Raw genomic sequence first — 18867 nt, forward strand, 5'->3', positions numbered from 1 at the left:
ACGTGCATCATCCCGTACAATGAAGGCATTTACATAATTTCCAATTTCAATTTAATCAAACAGTGATTTATTATTTGAAAATAAGCATCGTGCGTTGCCAACAGTTTTGGTTTATAAAAGTAAAACAATAACAATAAGTAAACGTCGTGCCATCTCCTCCATGTTGGGAAATTCGTCAGCCTCGGTGCACATTATAGGTACGAGAAACATGCCTCTCAGTAGCCCATATCGGCCGAACAGCCGAAGATGCTCATCCAGAGCATCGCGAGGAAACAGCTCGTCGGCCGCGTGCTGCAACTTTTCGAGTGTGACCGACAACGAGCGATAGTAAATATCAATCATTTCGTCGTAATGTTTCCTGCGGAAGTCCTCATCCGTACAGCAAAAGATGAAGTAGACCAAATCCAGCACCGGCGATACGTAGCGCATCACTTGCCAGTCGAAGAGGATTATCTCGTCTGCTTTTCCATCCTACAAACGATCGGTCAGTGGAAAGGGGTATGGGGTAAAGGTATCTTATTAATTTACATCGCCTCTAACCTTAAGCGCCGTTTACACGTTGCGATATGTCGCAGCAATCCCTTGTATGAAACCAATTGCCACGATATATCGCTACGTGTAGACAGCAAAAAAGGAACAAATTGCTTGTATACGACCAGATTGGCAGATCAAAAAAATTGAATGCGCCGAGCATCAATTTCGGTCCAATCTCCATACATGTGTGCGTGTGCTGACGGTGGATATACATGTGTGCGTGTATTGATGGCGGTTTGGCATGTTGTTTTGAATGTTTTAAAGCAAAAGTTTAACGTGAGAATAATTGCCTCGCTTTAAAAGCCATTCCCTTGACCACCGTGACCGATTAGTACTCTTGCAAATCGCAACGGTACATCGTGGCGTGTAGACGCTCCACCTTGGCTGCGATATATTGCTGCGATTAATCGATACAAGGCATTGCAGCGACATATCGCAACGTGTAAACGGCCCTTTACCTTGTATCGGAACATCATGTTGTTGATCCAGCAATCGCCGTGGATGATCACTGCGTACGGTTCGGCTAAGGCCGCATTTTCACACCGCTGCTGTTCTTTGAAGACGTTCAGCTTTAATTGCTCCATCTTTGTCTGCTCAATGGTGTCGCGCTCGTCGAGCGCATCGAGCACTACTTGGAACTGTGACAGTAGACTGTTGTCGAAACGATCGCCCTCCACCGAAAGTTTATCGAAAGGATTTGGAAGCTTAAACGGCTCAAACTCCTCCGGTCGGTCGCGTTTCATGGCCAGTGAAATGGCGTGTAGCCTTCCGATGTGCTCCATGAAGAGCTTCGCATGATCGTAGTCGATCGGATTGTGTTTGTTCCACATCTGGAAGTCGCGCAACCTAAGATCCTCCATCACGATGACCGATTCTTGCGCCGCCTCATCACAATGTGCATGGTAGCACCGAGGTGCATGGAAGAATCCTTCCCCGGGGCTTGTTAAACCCTTCTCTCGTTGATACTTGTAGATCATTGGCAGAAACTTCTCGTACACCAGGGTCTCGCGGGCGAAGGTAATCATCGCGTGGAACTGTACACGGCGTACCTCGTCCAACGGTGGGATCTTGCACAGATACTCGCTCTTTCGGACACTTTCCGTTACGATGGCTTTGAAAATCTCTCCTGCGAAGCCATCGCCCTTGTTGGAGCCCAGATCGAAAACAACCGAAAATTTGCCCATCGTAAATCCATCCCGCGAGGCAAGTTTTTCGACCACCGTGTGCAGATACTGGGGTAGCTGTGGAACAACATTCTTGACCTGCTCAATGCCATCCTTGCCTTCCGGGTCACCGGTGCCGCTTGCCTTCGGTGACTGTTGGGGAGCCTCCATGGTGGTTAACTGAATCACAGTCGAGGCACGATAAGTCCACTCTGGACAGCACGCGGAACGCTACTAGCTGTGTTGGTGATTGTCAGTCAAGTGATTGTGCTAATGCGGTTTAGAATGTAAAAATGTCGTTGTGTGAGCTTACCAGTGAACAGAGAGCGCGCTAACAGGACGGTCTGTAAATGTAGTGTCAAAATGTCCTTGCGACGAGTGTCTTTCGGTTAAGCTGATAAGTCTTAGTACAAAAACAAAATGGCTGAGAGTGCAGTTGTTTGTGTGTTTATTACGAAACTGTCCTCTCAGAAGCTCGTGCGCTGTGCAGTTGTAAACTGGAGTGAACTGTTTTGTGAGTGCAAAGTGAAGCTAATGTTTACCAACAAGTTTATCGCTACTTTTATCTTATCATTATGGAGCACACAGTAGGGCCATTTTTGGTCATACAACACATGTGATGTCTATAATGGCGATTAATCATAGGCAAATTATGTGTTGGTTTTGTTCTACCCTTTTATGGCCGATTGCTATCGACTCGCACTCTATTGTGTCCGATAAAGCGATCCATGTTCTCAGTGTGCCATGCTACATCCTACCGTAAACCAACTTAGTAAGCTGCGACGTGCATCATCCCGTACAATGAAGGCATTTAAATAATTTCCAATTTCAATTTAATCAAACAGTGATTTATTATTTGAAAATAAGCATCGTGTGTCGCCAAAATGAAGGTTTGGTTTACAAATCCACGAGCAGGGTTCCTTTTCTCCAAGTTGATTGTGAAGAAAGCACAATCGAGAAAAAGAAGAGATACAAAGGGTATGTCATCGTGCTTTTTGTATTTCCATCAACTGGGAGTAAACGTTTTCCGAGAATTTCAAAGTGCAATACTGATTTTCTAGTGGAAGCGTGCGCACGTTGGTTCACCTTTCTTTGCATGTTATTCCATCTTTAAACGCTCTGCACTTCATAAGTACCCAAATCGTATGCAGTCCTTCACGACTCCGCTCATCCTTTTCCGGAACGCACTTTTGTTCGATTCAGTAGTTTTGAAGAAGCTTTCGTCCAAACCACGCTCCGTCTGCTGCATCCGTTGCGCCAACTCCTCCATGTTGGGTAGTTCGTTGGCCTCGGTGCACATCATCGGTACGAGAAACATGCCCATCAGCAGCCCATATCGACCGAACAGCAGAAGATGCTCATCCAGAGCATCGCGAGGAAACAGCTCGTCGGCCGCGTGCTGCAGCTTTTCGAGTGTGACCGACAACGAGCGGTAGTAAATATCGATCATTCCGTCGTAATGCTTCCTGCGGAAGTCCTCATCCGTACAGCAAAAAATGAAGTAGACCAAATCCAGCACAGGCGATACGTAGCGCATCACTTGCCAGTCGAAGAGGATTATCTCGTCTGCTTTTCCGTCCTAGAAACGATCGGTCAGTGGAAAAGCGTTTCCTCCCAATCTGTATCGCCTCTAACCTTACCTTGTATCGGAACATCATGTTGTTGGTCCAGCAATCGCCATGGTTGATCACTGCGTACGGTTCGGCTAGGGCCGCATTTCCACACCGTTGCATTTCGTCGAAGATATCCAGCTTCAGCTGCTCCACCTTTGTCCGCTCAACGGTATCCTGCTCGTCGAGCGCATCGATCACCATCTGGAACTGTGACAGTAGCATGTTGTGGAAAGGTCCGCCCTCTACCAGCAGCGGATCGAAAGGATTCGCAAGCTTAAACGGCTCGAACTCCTCCGGTCGGTCCCGTTTCATGGCCAGTGAAACGGCGTGTAGCCTTCCGATGTGCTCCATGAAGAGCTTCGCATGATCGTAGTCGATTGGATTGTGTTTGTTCCACATCTGGAAGTTGCGCAACCGAAGATCCTCCATCACGATGACCGATTCTTGCGTCGCCTCATCACAATGTGCATGGTAGCACCGAGGTGCATGGAAGAATCCTTCCCCGGGGCTTGTTAAACCCTTCTCCCGTTGATACTCGTAGATCTTTGGCAGAAGCTTGTCGTACACGAGGGCCTCGCGGGCGAAGGCAGCCATCGCGTGGAACTGTTCACGGCGCGTATCGTCCAGCGGTGGTATCTTGCACAGATACGGTACGCTCCGAGCGCCTTCCGTCACGATGGCCTTGTACATCTGCCCGACGAACCCATCGCCCTTGCTGGAGCCTAGATCGAACGTGATCGAGAATCGGCCCTCCGTGAAGCCTTCCCGCGGGGCCAGTTTTTCTAGCACGGCGTACAGATACGCTGGCAACTCGGGGACCGCTTCATCCCCGTGTCCATTGGTGACGGCCGTTTCCGTCACCAGCTTTGGCTGCTCTGCCATCGTCTGGTTGGGTCCACGGAACGCACGATTCTCAGACACAGGTCCACAACGGCGAACTCACCGCACCAGACTGCTGCGACGCAGATTGCCAATCGACGAGTCCGGAACACTGCCGGCGCGAGATAAGTGTCGCGCTGTCTCTGTCGCCCGTAAAGTTCTCGTCTAAATCTTCTTTGCTTTGGAATTGAGTGTGCCGAATGATTGGCGCTTTTTGCGCCCTGTAATAGATGCTGTTTGTACATTCGCGGGGAAGCACCCAAAGCTCTACTCAACACTCCCCGAAGGCCCCGCTACCCGAGAGCCGACCGACAGAGAACATATTGGTTGCGGTGGCCGTTATAACAGGATCTATTTTGTCTTCTATCATACAGGCGACCATTAGCCGGCCAGTTGATTGGGTGTCCCCTTTCGCGACCCTTGTAGAAGTTGATGATTGACTCGGCCCGCCAAAGTGCCTCGCATATGAGAAGAGGAAGTCGGAATTGTCGAAAATTACTCAACCCCTGTTATTGGTGGAGACGACCCGACCGTGGTCAAGAATTTCACAGCTCTGGGTGACGTCTCAAATGGCGATTGGACCGAACCGGTTGGACCGAATTTCAATGGAATCATTTTTGACGTAGACAACAGCAACTAGATGCGCCCGCCCGTTCCCTCCTGCCTTGGCCGTCCCGGGGCGCGCACGATAAGATAGGGAACGAGGCGCACGCACGCGCTCGAAGAAGTGCGCCAACACTCGTGCCCAAGATCAAATAGTTCCCCGCGCGCGCGCGCGCGCCAGTCCCACCACGGGGCGGAACAATACCATAAATGGCTGTCGTGTGCTGCCTCGGTGGCCCGTCCCGAGCAATGATTAGATTCTGCGACACGCGGAGCACCACCGTGACGGAGCGGAATGTTGGCATCGTTCCGGCCGGTCAGCTGGTTTAGGTTTGAATGTGTTTGTTTCGGTTAGCTTTTCGCTGGATCATTCTGCCTTTTTGTGTGTGCCGCGCGATATTTGCTAATGACCACGAGTAGCGTGGTGGGGGGAAAAAAACAAGACGCCGCAGAACCAAACTGGGTGGCACCTGGTGAGAAAACGGGAAAAAATCTTCCGCGAACTGCGTATTGATATTTACGCTTGATGATTAGCATCACTTTTTGTCCGCCGACGATCGAAAGGATGATGATGATGATCATGATGATATCACTGTTTATTCGCGCCGCAGCTCGCGCTCGCATTGACATTCCGTCGGTGTACCGGTTATTCCGCAACGGAACTTCCGTCAGTTGCGTTCGAACCGGCACGCCACCGTAATTCCGATCGACGTGTGTGGTGTTGTGCAAGTGTGTCCGTGAGTGAAAAGTGTGTGCGAAACCCCAGATTTGAGGTAGTGGCGCTCCCACGGCCCCGGGAGTATACCGATAGCATCCGGCATCCGTCGAAGATAGCGTGACAAGTCAGGCAGGAGATGATAAGCGATAAATAAGAGCCGAGAACCCTCCGGTGCTCTGCTCCAGCGGCCGGCTGACGGTGTCTTCGACACCGACGTCAAGTCCGTTCGACAATTGTCGTGATAGGTGGCCAAATTGTGGACGCGACCACCGCGCGAGTCGCGATTCGGTAGAAATAGGTTGCGATTAGATAAAAGGGATACGGAACGAGGGTGCTGAAAAGGGGCGATATTTCATTGTTTTATCGGTTGCTCAGTGCGCGGGTGTGGGGTGTCCCAATAAAACTCACTTTCGATTGGCCGACCCGCTTCAGTTGGATTCCGAGCGGACCACCGCTAAGAGCAGAGGAGTTAGTACAAGTGACCGCGCGACGCCCTTCTGAAAGATGGTACTTGAAACGCACACGACGACCAGTGACGAGCAGTCGGCCAGCACCGTCACCCCGGTGGCGACGGCGGCCGAGGCCGTGGATCACAAGCATAATGGAACCGAGGCTAATGGAGAAGAAGAACCACAAACAGTGACACTGGAAGCGGAACATGCGGCGAGCCCCCAGAAGCAAGCTCAGGAGCCGAGCCCTGCCCAAGACAATCCCACCGCCCAGAATGGCATCACTCCAGAGCTACCGAAGTTCCTGTACACCGCCATGGCGCAGGTGGCCCAGGAGCAAGGTTTCGGCGAGGGCAAGTATGCGCTCGAGTTCGACGTCGGCTCAAACAAGGGCGACGGGTTCGTGGGCCAAATGTTCAAGGCGATCCTCACCGAGGGCGACCGGCGGGAGGTGTATTTGTGCAAGATTCCACCCCTGAACGAGGCCCGCCGCCAGCAGTTCCCGGTGTTGTTGATCTTCGCCCGTGAAACCCTCGCCTACAGCAAGCTGCATCCGCTGATGTTTGCGTACCAGCGGGAGAAGGGTGTGCGCGAGGAGGACGGGTTCTTCAACGTACCAAAGGCGTACCACACCTACTGCAACGTCGAGGCCGACGAGTCGGTCATCGTGATGGAAGATCTGCGACTCCAGGACTACCGGATGTGGGACAAAATGAAGCCGGTCAACTACGAGCACGCTCGGTTGATGATGGAGCAGCTCGGGCGGCTCCACGCGGTCTCGCTGGCGATGAAACGCGACCAGCCGGCGGTGTTCGAGCAGTTCAAGGTGCCCGATCCGATGTCGGAAATGATGCCCGAGGGCAGCCCGTTCGATGCGATGATGCGGAAGGTGATCCAGGACGCTATCGGAACGCTGGAGCCGACCGATACGAAGGAGCTCGCCAAGATGCAGCTCCTGCTGCAGAACTTCCGCAAGACGCTGGAGCGCTGCTCGAACGGTGCCCTGGCGGAACCGCACACGGTGCTCGGGCATGGCGACTGTTGGGTCAACAACATGATGTACCACTACAAGGTTAGGCATGCGCCAAATTCGCCCGGGGTCTCGTTGCCGTTGCCGTAACCTAGGCGTGCTTTTGCTCTCCCCACCCCACAGAACGGCGTGCCGGAGAGGATCATTCTGCTCGATTGGCAGCTGACGCGCTACGTGACGCCAGTGCTGGATCTGACGTACTTCATCTTCTGCTGCACCGACGGCGAGTTCCGGAAGCGGCACTACGACGAGATGATGAGCATCTACTACAACTCGCTGGAAGCGTTGCTCGAGAAGCTTGGCCACGTCCCGCAGTCGGTGTTTCCACGAACCGCGTTCATGCGCCAGCTGCGCACCTTCGGCCGCTTCGGTGTCCTGATGGCCGTATTCCTCGTGCCCATGCTGTGCACCCGCAACGAGGATCTGGTCGATATGGACGAGGCTGCCGAAAAGTTTCGCGACACAAAGGAAATGGATATGAGCATGTTTTCCAAGAACGACAACAACCGGAGCGCCTACACCACCCGTATGCGGGCGGTCATAAAGGACAGCGTGCGGTACGGGTACCTGTAACCGGGTTGGCCCGTTGGTCCGTGTGCAGGCCTGCTGCGTAAAGGGGAGGATTATGCGTATCGCATGTTTGTGTAACCGTTCATTGGACGCATACCGCATCGTTTCCGGCCCGTGCCGCGCCGCCATCTCCGTTATCTTCGAACAGCGCGCACCGGTGGTAAAATGGGCCATTTTCGATTCGTTTTACAGTTTTTGACATATATAGCAGATAAGGCTCGATAAGCGCGCGCTCTGCGATCGTCCGTCCTGCGTGTGGACGAGAGAGTATCTTGTGAGAGCTGAATGACGTGGGAATGAACTGCGCAGCACACTCAATGCGAAGTACGGACGGCGAAGATATTCCGCGCAGTTTTTTTTTTGTAATCAAATAAACCCATCACAAACCGATCTGCAACATACACTAAATCCAGCGCATGGATCAGCTAAGTTTCTGGGCGAATCGGTTCCGGATTTGATCCTTTTTTCCTCCTTTTGCGCACACACTTATGGCTCTCGCGCTCTTAGAACATAATGGGAACTTTTTAGTACAAGGGACTAAATCGACGTGAAATATTTCAATCGGAATTGAAATGTTTCGCGATCAGTGTAGCGCCATCTCTGATCAGTTATCGGTACTCATTATCCGATCCGTTTGCCCACTTAGGGCTTTCAGTTATGGTGCCCTGTTCAATGTACAGAAGAATAGACGTCACCAAAAGCCACCTGCAAAACTGCCCTTCCGAGGGTTAAGGTGCACGGTGTCAACGTCAGCAGCTTCCGGTGCGTCACCTTATCTTATCTTCTACTATCGGTTGCAAGCCACACCAACTTGCTGTAATGCGATAGCGTTCGTGAGCTTGGGCTCCGTGTGTTTCGTGACAGCGGTCGCCATGAAAGGTACCCGTGCGCGAGTGGTACCCGAGTACGTGCGCGATGCCCTCGCAGGTGTGGCCCAAAAGCTGGGCTTCGTCGGTGGCCTGCACGCGGTGGAGTACGATTTCCGGCCCGGATCCGACAACCGGTCCGTCGTGTCCGTGTTCTATCGGGTGGTGTTCCGCGAGGAACCTCGCGAAGCGACCGTCCTGTGTAAGGTGCCACCACCCGGTGCCGATGAGGCGGTGTTTGCCCTGTTCGAGCGAGAAGCGTTCGTGTACGGGAAGCTGTTGCCGGCATTCGAGCAGTTCCAGCGTAGTGCAATTGCCAGCCACCAGCACCAGAACGGTGGCACATCGGATGAAAAGGTCAAAGAGTCCACGGAGGAGGAAATGTTCTTCGCACCCCGGTGCTACCATGCACACTGTGACGTGAAGAAGGGCGAAGGCATCATCATACTGGAGGACGTGCGCAAGCGGGGTTTTTCCAACCGCCACAAGTTTGCCCCGATGGACTACGACCATGCGCGGCTCGCGATGGTACAACTCGGACGGTTTCACGCCATTTCGCTGGCCCTCAAGCAACAGCAGCCGGAGTTGTTTGAGCAGTACCGGTACATGGGTGACGTTACGCGGGAATCGGGACTGCTCGGCATGGACGGCTTCAACCAAACGATGCAGCTGGCGTTCGAGAATGCGATGGCCACCCTCAATCCGGCCGACGGGAGCAAGCGCGAAAAGTTGACCCGTCTGCGGGACGGGTTTGCCGACGAGCTGCGGTCGATCAACGATACGAGCCTCTCGGAACCGTTCTGCGTCGTGTGCCACGGTGACTTTGCGGTCGAAAATATGATGTTTTCCTACAACGTACGGCACGGACTCGGGACGATTCGGAGAGGGTTCGCAAAGTGACGCTACGTTCCCCCCACATTCCTCGTTCTAGGGAGGATTTCCATCGCGACTCGCTCTGCTGGACTGGCAGCTGGCAAAGTACGGGTCACCGGCGCTCGACTTTGTGCAGGCCATCTTCCTGTCGACCGACGATTCGTTGCGCCGCAATCACTACGACAACATGCTGCAGACGTACCACCACGCGCTGATCAGTCACCTGGAGCGGCTGGGGGACGACAGGGCCACCGAGTGGTTCCCGTTGACGGTGCTTATGCGGCTGATCAAGGTGCAGGCACGGCAGGCACTGGTCCTCGGGCTGCTCCACATTCCGCTGGCCGTGGCCAGCGAAGAGGCGGCCATGCACGAAACGGTGGAACCGGAAACGGACGAGCAGCGGGAGGACTCCTGCTCGGTGCGCATTAGCGATACGGACGATGCCAAGTACCAGACGCGGATCAGCGGACTGCTGAAGGACGTGTTTCGATTGGGATACTTATGAGACCATCGTTGTTAATACATTTACGCTATTTACGCTCCAATAAAACCAATTTGCGAAATCATTCTTGTTTCTTGTGGAATGTTTTTTTGTTGTAAAATTGGTTATTTACCTTCTTACTGACGCTCTGGGATTTCATTTGGTGATCTTTGCAGATCGAAAGCATCGATGAAGAAGCGAGCCGTGTGATCGTAAAGTTTGCGATCGGTGGAGCAAAGGAATGGGTAAACGAGTGCTTGGTCATGCTGGTCTCGAAGCAGGAGTACAATCAGTATGCAAAAACTCTAAGTAAGTCTCCGGCGGGTGTCGGGAGTGCGGAAAGAATGAAGAACCGTGCATGTAACCGTGTTGTTTTCCAGATGCCGCCAAGTACGAAGAATTTAAGAACCGCGATAAGCTACAGACGGATGAGACGGAGCAAACGAGCAGTAAAAGTGACCGTAAAGAACGCAAGGATCGTTCCGAGGATAGCTACCGAGAGGACCGGGAGCGCCCGACCGAACGGTCACTGTCACAGCGTCACGATCGTGAGCGTGAACATTGTAACGCTAGTCCAGTCGGCGGTAGCGATCATCGACCGGACAGCCGGAGCACATCCGATAGTGACGATGAACGGGACCGCCAACGGAGGAAGCATAAGAAATCGTCCTCCTCGTACGTTCGTACTTCGTCGGGCACGAAAAAGAAATCACACAAATACAAGCAACGCCGCGAGCGGAGGGAAGAGGGTGATGATTCGTCCTACGGCCGGCGTGACCAGCGACGGCAAGGCTCGGACTCGGAGTCGGACGATAAGCACCACAAGAAGAAGACCAAGAAAAGTAAGAAACCCCGGAGCCGTTCGCGCAGTCGACGCTAGTGCTCGGTCGACGCTCGGCGCGACTCAACTGAAAACAATTAAACACGGACTAATCTGGATCCGAATGATTCAAATTTGCCGTTCTTTGGCTATTCGAACCGTTGGTTGTAGTCACCCAACGATAGTGTACGAGATTTATTCGTGGAGTGTTCTTCTAATAAAGGGCTTAATAAAGATCATAATAAAACTATCGCAAATGATTGTCCTCCAACCTCCTTACTACTATAATGCTGATTCATGCATGTTTGTTTTCCCATTGGTACTGGTACCACCGGACGCGGCGTGGGGTCGTCGCCGGTTGGCGACGTCCGCTCCATGAACGTATCGGCTCACGAAACCGGCCAGCAGATCGGGCGAAACGGTTTTCGGATCGATGCGCCCGTAGATGAGCATCGTGCTGAGCAGCGACACGAAGATGGTGACGGCTGCACCGAGGAATGTATACCACATGTAGGACACACGGAACAACGGAAAGATGTCGCTGAAGGTGAAGCGGATTAATAATACGCCTGGCCAGGGGGGATGTAGGGTAGGTTGGACTGTGTCCGCCGCGGCTACTTACTCGGTGGTGTAAAGGCTCGTGCTGGTGGCGTTGATTAGCGATCGGTCGAAGTCGTAGGAACACCCGTCGACAGACATCGGTTTGTGGGGAAACACGATCGTACCGGTGGCGACCCAGTACTGTGCCTTCAGGCTCAACCACGACATGAACGCCACGCCGACAATACCTCCGGTAAGGGCACACTGCAAAAGCGGAGCAGTGTCGTTAGTCGTACGGGAGTTTGTTTTGTTGTTGGTCACCAAGGAAGCCGCACTTACCCCGGAACCGACCCACGGGATGAGAATCCCTATCGTGAAGGTACCCAGCAGTGGCCCATTCGTGATCGCTTCCAGGCTCATCGTCAGCTGCAAGACGGTGCCCATCTTTTCCACTACGAACACGAGAGCGGCACAGAGCGCCCCAACGCCCACCACAACCGAGCGCATGATCCAGTTGATCGATCGCTGCGACAGGGGCTTGCGGACGAACGGTTTCACAAAGTCCTCCAGTATGACTGCCGACATCGAGTTGAGGCAGGTGGACAGTGAACTGAGCGCCGCACTGAACACACCCGCCACGAACAGCCCCGGAAGGCCGGGCATGTCCCGGAGAATGTCCATCACAAATAGCGGCAACAGTTGGTCCTTGGCCCGGGCGAGCTTCGTCGTCAGTGGATCACACTGCTGGTAGGTGGCGTAGATGAGCAGCCCACAGTAGCTGCACAGCGACATCAGCAGGCAAACGCCGAACACAAAGATCCAGAGGGCGCGTCGTCCGGCCGCAACCGACGGGAGCGACAGATACCGCTGGATCATGTTCTGGCTGACGGCATTCGTTTGCAGCCAGTACACGAAGCCTCCGATCAGCTGCGACCAGAGCGTGTGCCGTGTGGTAGGATTGAAGTCAAAACTGTGGAGAAAAAAAACGGACACAAAGCGATACTTTAGGGTCACTGAAGCTTTGCGGGTGGCAATTGCCGGCATCGTGTGTACTTGGGCCGTTCCAAGCGTCCAGTGTCCCATGCCCTGCTGAACACCACACTCGAGCCACCGAGATCAACGGTACCCTTGACGGCCACCAGCACCAGCGCTCCGAACATGGAAAATGTCTGCACGACGTCCGTCCACACGACGGCCTTCAGTCCACCCTGAGAGACGGGGCGAACGCAGTGAGGCGATTAGTAAACCGTAAGCTTCCGTGAGGACTTCGGAACGGGCGGAACGGAATTGGGGACACTCACCACACAGGTGTAGAACACGCACACGACGCACACGATGGGTGTGATGACGTGAATGTTGACGCCCGTCACTGTGGATCGAGAAAGCACACACCCCGTGCCGGGTCAGGGCAACGAAGGACAACGAAGTTTGGAATGAATCGGAGAACCTCTAATTGATGGTTGGGATGGATTTGGATAGAACCTCGATGAAAGGGTCCTTACCTTGATTGAATGCCAACGCAGGAACGTAGATAACGATCGGTAGGTAACCAATCTAGCGAGAAAACGAGGGCCAAAACGGTCGTGTGAGAGGCGACTGATACCAACTGTTTCGTCGATGTTGCACACTTACATTCATAATGGTGAACATGATCGATCCGAACATGCGTAGCCGACGATCGAAGCGGGTTTCCAGGTACTGGCGAAGTTAGCAAGAGAGATTAACATTAAACATACAAAGAAACGCACAATGCTGGCCGCATGTCGCGGGTCGTTAATTCGTCACGTTACGATAGGTCAAACCGATCGAAAACCGACCGTCGTTTAATTCCTTAAGCTTCAATTTTAAAAGTAGGGAACGCAGGTTGCGGGTTGCATCATACGAACGTAGCCTGATTCGTCTCATCCATCATAATTTCTGACCTGCACCGCTAGAGCATCATAAATCTTATCCCCACATTCGACTCCGACCGGTCCGGGTATTGTGGGCCAGTCAAGTTAACGCGATCATCATAAAACATGACGACGAATCTCGCTCTCGCGCGCCCGCCCTGTACGCGGTTTAAAACAATCAATCTAATTGAGTGTCAACTGTGGCCAACGTCCCTGCAATCTGCCGCAACGGGGAGGATTCTGATTCAGCCACTCGAAATCCGCCCGTCAACCAGCATCGAAGGGAGTGTGTAAAGTGCAACGAAATTACAGCAAATAGAATCGACACGCGACTCGCTCCGATCGCCGCCCGGTTCGGGTTTTGATTTTTGCACTCCGAAGGGACACACAGTGCGGGCGTCGGTGCGGCGACCGGCGCTACGACGGGGCTGCCGCCTGTTCCTTTGCACACAATTTCACTATTTCCGGCTTGGCACACGAACGGTCGTCGTGTGGTTGGCCAAAATAAAACAAAACATTAACTCGCTTTACTGATGACGTGTGCTTCGGGATCGAGCGTGTCCCCCCTTTCCGAAGCATGGCATGTCCCTTAGAATCTGATGTAATTCACCATTCACTGTACCCCTCTCATTCCCCAGTGCGCTTCAACCTCTCCAGGTCCTCCGCCCGGGGCGAGAACTGGTCCGCGCCTAACAAGGTTTATTCTGGTATCACCTTTGCCCGGCAAACCACTTTGCGCAAACTGCGGGAACGAAAAAGGGTATAAATTTAAATTTGATTCAATTAGATAATCATCGTCATCACTGGTCCACGCTGGCTGGCTGGCTGTTCAGCCTACCCGCCACTCTGTGCAGTGCGCCTGCCCCCAGCCCCCACAACCTGCCCGACCTAAGATCATGATCATTCAACAGTCTGGGTTTTGGTGAAACCTTTTTTTTTGAGCCGGGAAAACCCACCTCGTAGGTCGACGTGATGTTGAGCCGGTGGAAAACGGGCAGATAGATGTATCCCATCACGAGCCCCATCAGCGTCACGCCGAGCGCCACGTACACGTACTGAATGCCGAACGAGTACACTTCCGTCGGAAGCCCGAGCAGCGTGATACCGGAGATGAAGCTGCCAAAGAAAATTTGCAGCTTTAAGGAGATCCACTCGGATCCGGCGAACACCGTGCCCCGTGCCGCCCCTACCTGGCAATGAGCGAAAGCGCGATCGGGAACACTAGCATCGTGCGGCCACCCATCAGATATTCGGCCTCGGTGTTGGGCTTGCGCTGCACGAACCCAAAATACACGCCGATCAGGATGCACAGGAACAGCATCGACACGAACACCAGGTAATCTGGCCACGCGAACCGTCTCATGTGCTCAACGAGATCCTCCAGCTCGGTCGCCATTGTCGTTCCGTTGCGTTACCGGAAGCCGTCGATTCACTCAAAAACCGAACCGGAATCGCCCCACAGGACATACACCCACACACTTGGACACACGAACACTTGGTCTTAAACAGTGGAGTGGTTTCCGCTATAGAATCATCGGAGTGTGGAAACACCAGAGCCTACTAATACGCGAGTCACCGGGCGCGCGACAGGAGCGCGCGATCCGTACGAAGATCAGCTGGCAACTGGCGGGTACGATCAGCCCGCCGCCCGAGCTGTTGGACATCAAATTTATCCCTCGGTTTACTACTAAACGCGAGACCTCGGTCGGTGGATTAGTGGAACGACGGGCGGCCGGTCACCCGAAGCACATGAGCGCGTCTTCGGTATATGTGTGTGTGTGCCGATTCGCGGCGTTAGTTGGCACACGTCGATTCCTTCGCGCGGCCACAGGACAGGACGTAGCGCCCTCCGGTCAATGAGAAGCGCATCTTCGCTGCCGGCATCGCAAAGCGCACGTGTTTGGCCGCTGGCGTCGTCGGGCCTCGCGACGTTGGTGTGACGTTGCAGTGGCCGGCGCAGCACCACTTGTAATCCTGTTCCAATTAGGAAGCATTAACCGTTTAGCTTTCGAATTGTTACCGTGCGCCATTTACAACGTGTTTCCGATCGTGCGTAGTCGATTGGGATCGAAATCGAGGATATTTATTGAATTGTTGCTCGTGTAAGATATTCTCACAATGACCAATCTTGGCTTTGAGCTGGCCAGTGAGGGCTACAATGTTTCCTTAACACCGCAGACCATTCCTCGGTGCTTTTGGCTTCTTTCAGAGTGAATGAATGAATTTATTATTATCTACCGTCCGGGAGGGATGCGTTTCGCTGACGACCCGACCCCCACCCGATCAGACGGTGGCTTTGAATCACCGACATTCCTTTCCCGTTTTCCGTTACGCGCACCGTTGGTGGGCCGCTGCATTGCCGAAATGAGGAATTGATTTGGCACGTCTCCAAAACATGGGATGAATGGGTTTTTTGGCAAAAAAAATTACAACACGTGCCAAGCGGATCAATCGATCGACCATTGATCACCGAAAATGTTGAACGTAAAAAATTAGTACATAAATCGAATCGAAAATCGAACCGGTTAGGGCACTTTACGTATCGCTCTAGGAAAACAACTAAACCCGGAGACAGGGCAGCCCATTACAAAACAAGCGCTGTTTTGGTTCAGAACCAACAAAGATTATATTTTATTGTAAGTGTTTGTTACATTTGGGAACCGCGATGACCGGTTTCGTCACGCGTCGGGTACGCGTTTGACTATGAGGCGTGACATTGCTGCATCACACGCCCGAATACTAACCGAGTAATGTCTGCCGCAAGGATGCTACCAACTCCTGAATGGGATACTACTCCTGGGTTTTAGTACGACACCGTGGCGTTTGACGTACCGTTACGTGTAGCCTGCGATGGGTCGCTGCGCCGTTGGTGATGGCCTCTGGTGGCGGTGCCAGACGAGGAGGAGCTGTCGGTGACCAAACTGTCCACCGCACTCAGACTCCGTTCGTCTGTGTCGTCCTCATCATGCACCCTGCTTCCATTCGATTCGATTGCGCGATTTACCGCACGAACCGCTTCCACGGCGAACATCTCGTCATCATCGTCCGGGAACGTACCGTTGGAGTTGAGCAGCGTCGAAGATGGTTGCGAGAGTGTCGAATTAGAGTCGTCACTGTCGTAGGTGAGTTGCAGCGAGGCAAAGTCGCGCTCCGTCGAAAGCTCACTATCCTGTTGCTGCTGCTGCGGCTGGGTGCTGGACTGGCCGTGCTCGGTGAAAGCTGATTGATGAACGGATTTGAACACCGTCGAACCATCGGCCGACGAACCGTCCGAAGCATTCGTCCAACCGTGTCTTTGCTGGAAGGATTTGTACTGTGTCGTTTGGGGTGAAACGCTCGCCACGGTGCTACCGTTCGCGCTGGCCCCCCGTGCCTGTAGTTCCCTGTTTGAGTAGAAGCGGGTTGACGGAACGTCGCTCAACGTGCGACTGCCGTAGGTGTTCGAGTTAGTACTGGAAGGAGATCGGGTTGTTGAGGTCGACGGTGACGACAGCAGGCTGATCCCGGCGATTGCAAGATCCTCCACATCGACTCGTCCTTCGCCGGCACGACTCTCCAACCTGCAACGGAAACGGGTAGGTTTAATAAAGTCAACCCCTTGATAGTGCACGCACCTTCGGACGCACCGCTTGTAGTTGTGATCCACCGACCAGAGGGCGGGCAGATGTTTGGGGCGCATGGTTTTCAGGAAATGCTCGCGCCACATACGCTCCAACTGGCTCAAGCCACCGAGCCGCTGCTTAAAGTGCTCGACCACACGCTCCCCGTGCGCACAGTACAGCTCGTTGCGAACCGACACGTCGATGTTGCTGTAAAACTGCAACACTTCCGGTGTCAGCTCCGTCGCCTGCAACGCACCCCACGGATCGTCCTGCGGTGCCGCACTTTCGCTAACCAACTGCAGCAACCTTTGCTCCAGGTGCTGCCGCCTCTCGGGAGGTATCTGCGCCGCACTGTACAGCAGGGCTCGGGCCGCCTTACGAATCTCGGCCATCGACTCGAGGCGTATCTCCTTGGAACCGTTCTTCTGCCCGGAAAGCGGGGCGTCGCACGCTTCCGCAAGCTCTTGCCGCAATCGCTCGTCGGTGATGTTGCTGCGCTGGTGGCAATCGGTACAGAGAAGCAGCACATCGTGCGAAACGTGTTCCTTCATTATCACTGTGCGGGAGGAGAAACCGGATTGTTTTTATTGGCCTATACTGGAAGTGCGGCTGGAAATTGACAGTTACCTGGAAAATGTTTCCGATAGTCGCGCGGCACAATGTTCTTCCGATTGAAGCACTCGTCCGCACCGCATACGACGCAAATGTTCTCCTTCGTCTGCTGGTAGTACTTGCCGGCTTCGTCCACCGCGCGCCCCGACGGTTCGAAACGCAGGCGGACCGTGTACGGGTCGAAGCCCATCACGTCACCCAGCTCACGCTGCACGTACCATTCCGCCTTGCGACGGTCGCACGTACACAGCAGCTCACCGTCCGGCGCCTCCAACAGACAGTTGTGGTAGAGTGGCTTCGTTCGCGTCGAATAGTTCCGTTTGGCCGCTTTCTGTTGACTGTGCGCGGGTGAGGTACGGAAGTAGAAAAGAAAGCCGTCAGCTATGACCATTTCGAGATGTGCCACCGACACTTACGGTTGTGGGTTGAGACAGTTCTTTGCCTTCATCTTCGAACTGCCGCCACTGGACTTCGCTTTGCGGCTGTTGTACGGCTGATCCATGAAGCAGTCCATCTCTTCCAGCACCTGACCCAGCACCACTTTACGGCTCGTCCAGGGGTAGCTAAAATGGGCGACAGAGGCCGTGCCGTGAGTTTCGGACTACATGCTACGGAGCAGCCGCAAGAGACAAAACTCACTGTGGCACCAGTTTGTAGGCAAACTTTTTGAACAATTCCACCGCTACGTGGGCATCGCTGGCGGCGTACTTAATCTGCCGGTCGGACAGCTCGGGTGCCTCCCAGTCAGAGCAACGAATTTTCCAGTGTTTGTCGAGCGTCAAACCGAGCACCTCGTTCGCCAACCGTGCAATCCCGAACGGTTCCAGGCCGGCCCGTTCGGCCATGAAGCGCAAATCCAACGTGCTCTCCACCTTCAGCATGTAGTCCTCGCGGAGCAACCGCGCATCGTCGTACGGCGACACACCGACCTTGACGATGTTGTCGTCGTTCAGCAGATCGTACAGCTCCTGGGGCAGTTTGCTGATCGCGCAAAGCCGTATCAGCGCACAAAGCCCACGGTGCGAGGCCAGCTGCAGCATAGCAACCGGGCGTCGCTTGCCCTGATTGTTCACCCACTCGCAGTCGAACCCTAGCACGTTGTACTCCTGACAGTGTCTGGGAATTTCGAGAGCGGACCGTGTTAGAGGGATGACCGAAGCATGCGAAAGCGAACACCGCGGGAACTTACTTGTGCAGCGTACTGACGATCAATCGGCAGTCGTCGGCCGTGTTGACGATGTGGACCTGCTGTCCGCGCAACGGATCTCGCTGGTTCAGTCCCTTCAGCCGGCTCATGATGCCTTTTCGGTAGCGCGACAGGACGTAGATTACACCGACACCGACTGCGGCGAGGACAGCAGTAGAGACCACGGTCTTTTCACGCTCGGTCAACATTTATGGGCATCGGTCAGCGGACCGCCAACTGTCCCAACATGAAGCCAACTTTCGTTTCGTGCGGTCCACTGTGCGGCGGGGTTCCCTCTGTACCAATGTCCTGCTTTACCGGAAACGCGATTGTTGGCACCGGAGGCGTGACGGTTGCCACGAGAGGCACGAGTGTTCCGTTCCGTGCCAGAACAGAAGCACCGACGGGAAGAGAAAAAGACAAGTCTAGCAGGTCA

General features: G+C 53.8%; 7 protein-coding genes across 7 annotated transcripts; 3 read left to right on the forward strand and 4 right to left on the reverse strand.

Annotated features, from left to right (window-relative positions):
* Positions 1-111: 111 nt before the first annotated feature.
* LOC128275185 (uncharacterized) lies at positions 112-1892 on the reverse strand. Its single transcript, XM_053013600.1, has 2 exons — positions 993-1892; positions 112-471 (listed from the first exon to the last, which is right to left on the reverse strand). The coding sequence occupies exons 1-2, from the start codon at positions 1866-1868 to the stop codon at positions 112-114; spliced, it is 1236 nt and encodes a 411-aa protein (XP_052869560.1). The 5' UTR covers positions 1869-1892.
* Positions 1893-2164: 272 nt separating this feature from the next.
* On the reverse strand, positions 2165-4192 carry LOC128275187 (uncharacterized). Its single transcript, XM_053013602.1, has 2 exons — positions 3338-4192; positions 2165-3276 (listed from the first exon to the last, which is right to left on the reverse strand). The coding sequence occupies exons 1-2, from the start codon at positions 4190-4192 to the stop codon at positions 2824-2826; spliced, it is 1308 nt and encodes a 435-aa protein (XP_052869562.1). The 3' UTR covers positions 2165-2823.
* A 1822-nt stretch (positions 4193-6014) lies between these two features.
* LOC128275189 (uncharacterized) lies at positions 6015-7862 on the forward strand. The gene is made up of 2 exons (XM_053013603.1): positions 6015-7031; positions 7113-7862. Exons 1-2 carry the CDS (start codon positions 6015-6017, stop codon positions 7560-7562), a joined length of 1467 nt encoding a protein of 488 aa, XP_052869563.1. The 3' UTR covers positions 7563-7862.
* A 569-nt stretch (positions 7863-8431) lies between these two features.
* On the forward strand, positions 8432-9832 carry LOC128275192 (uncharacterized). Its single transcript, XM_053013608.1, has 2 exons — positions 8432-9280; positions 9357-9832. Exons 1-2 carry the CDS (start codon positions 8432-8434, stop codon positions 9801-9803), a joined length of 1296 nt encoding a protein of 431 aa, XP_052869568.1. The 3' UTR covers positions 9804-9832.
* A 210-nt stretch (positions 9833-10042) lies between these two features.
* On the forward strand, positions 10043-10659 carry LOC128275195 (serine/threonine-protein kinase fray2-like). The gene is made up of 2 exons (XM_053013611.1): positions 10043-10088; positions 10160-10659. The coding sequence occupies exons 1-2, from the start codon at positions 10043-10045 to the stop codon at positions 10657-10659; spliced, it is 546 nt and encodes a 181-aa protein (XP_052869571.1).
* Positions 10660-10857: 198 nt separating this feature from the next.
* On the reverse strand, positions 10858-14427 carry LOC128271708 (sodium-coupled monocarboxylate transporter 1). Its single transcript, XM_053009326.1, has 9 exons — positions 14222-14427; positions 13988-14147; positions 12772-12837; positions 12642-12693; positions 12441-12508; positions 12193-12347; positions 11479-12109; positions 11222-11403; positions 10858-11140 (listed from the first exon to the last, which is right to left on the reverse strand). The coding sequence occupies exons 1-9, from the start codon at positions 14425-14427 to the stop codon at positions 10882-10884; spliced, it is 1779 nt and encodes a 592-aa protein (XP_052865286.1). The 3' UTR covers positions 10858-10881.
* Positions 14428-15691: 1264 nt separating this feature from the next.
* On the reverse strand, positions 15692-18860 carry LOC128269736 (exonuclease 3'-5' domain-containing protein 2). Its single transcript, XM_053007138.1, has 6 exons — positions 18435-18860; positions 17885-18361; positions 17662-17808; positions 17261-17583; positions 16658-17189; positions 15692-16591 (listed from the first exon to the last, which is right to left on the reverse strand). The coding sequence occupies exons 1-6, from the start codon at positions 18638-18640 to the stop codon at positions 15835-15837; spliced, it is 2442 nt and encodes an 813-aa protein (XP_052863098.1). The 5' UTR covers positions 18641-18860; the 3' UTR covers positions 15692-15834.
* Between the last annotated feature and the right edge of the window lie 7 nt (positions 18861-18867).

Source organism: Anopheles cruzii, chromosome 3, assembly GCF_943734635.1.
Source record: "Anopheles cruzii chromosome 3, idAnoCruzAS_RS32_06, whole genome shotgun sequence".
Taxonomy (NCBI): domain Eukaryota; kingdom Metazoa; phylum Arthropoda; class Insecta; order Diptera; family Culicidae; genus Anopheles; species Anopheles cruzii.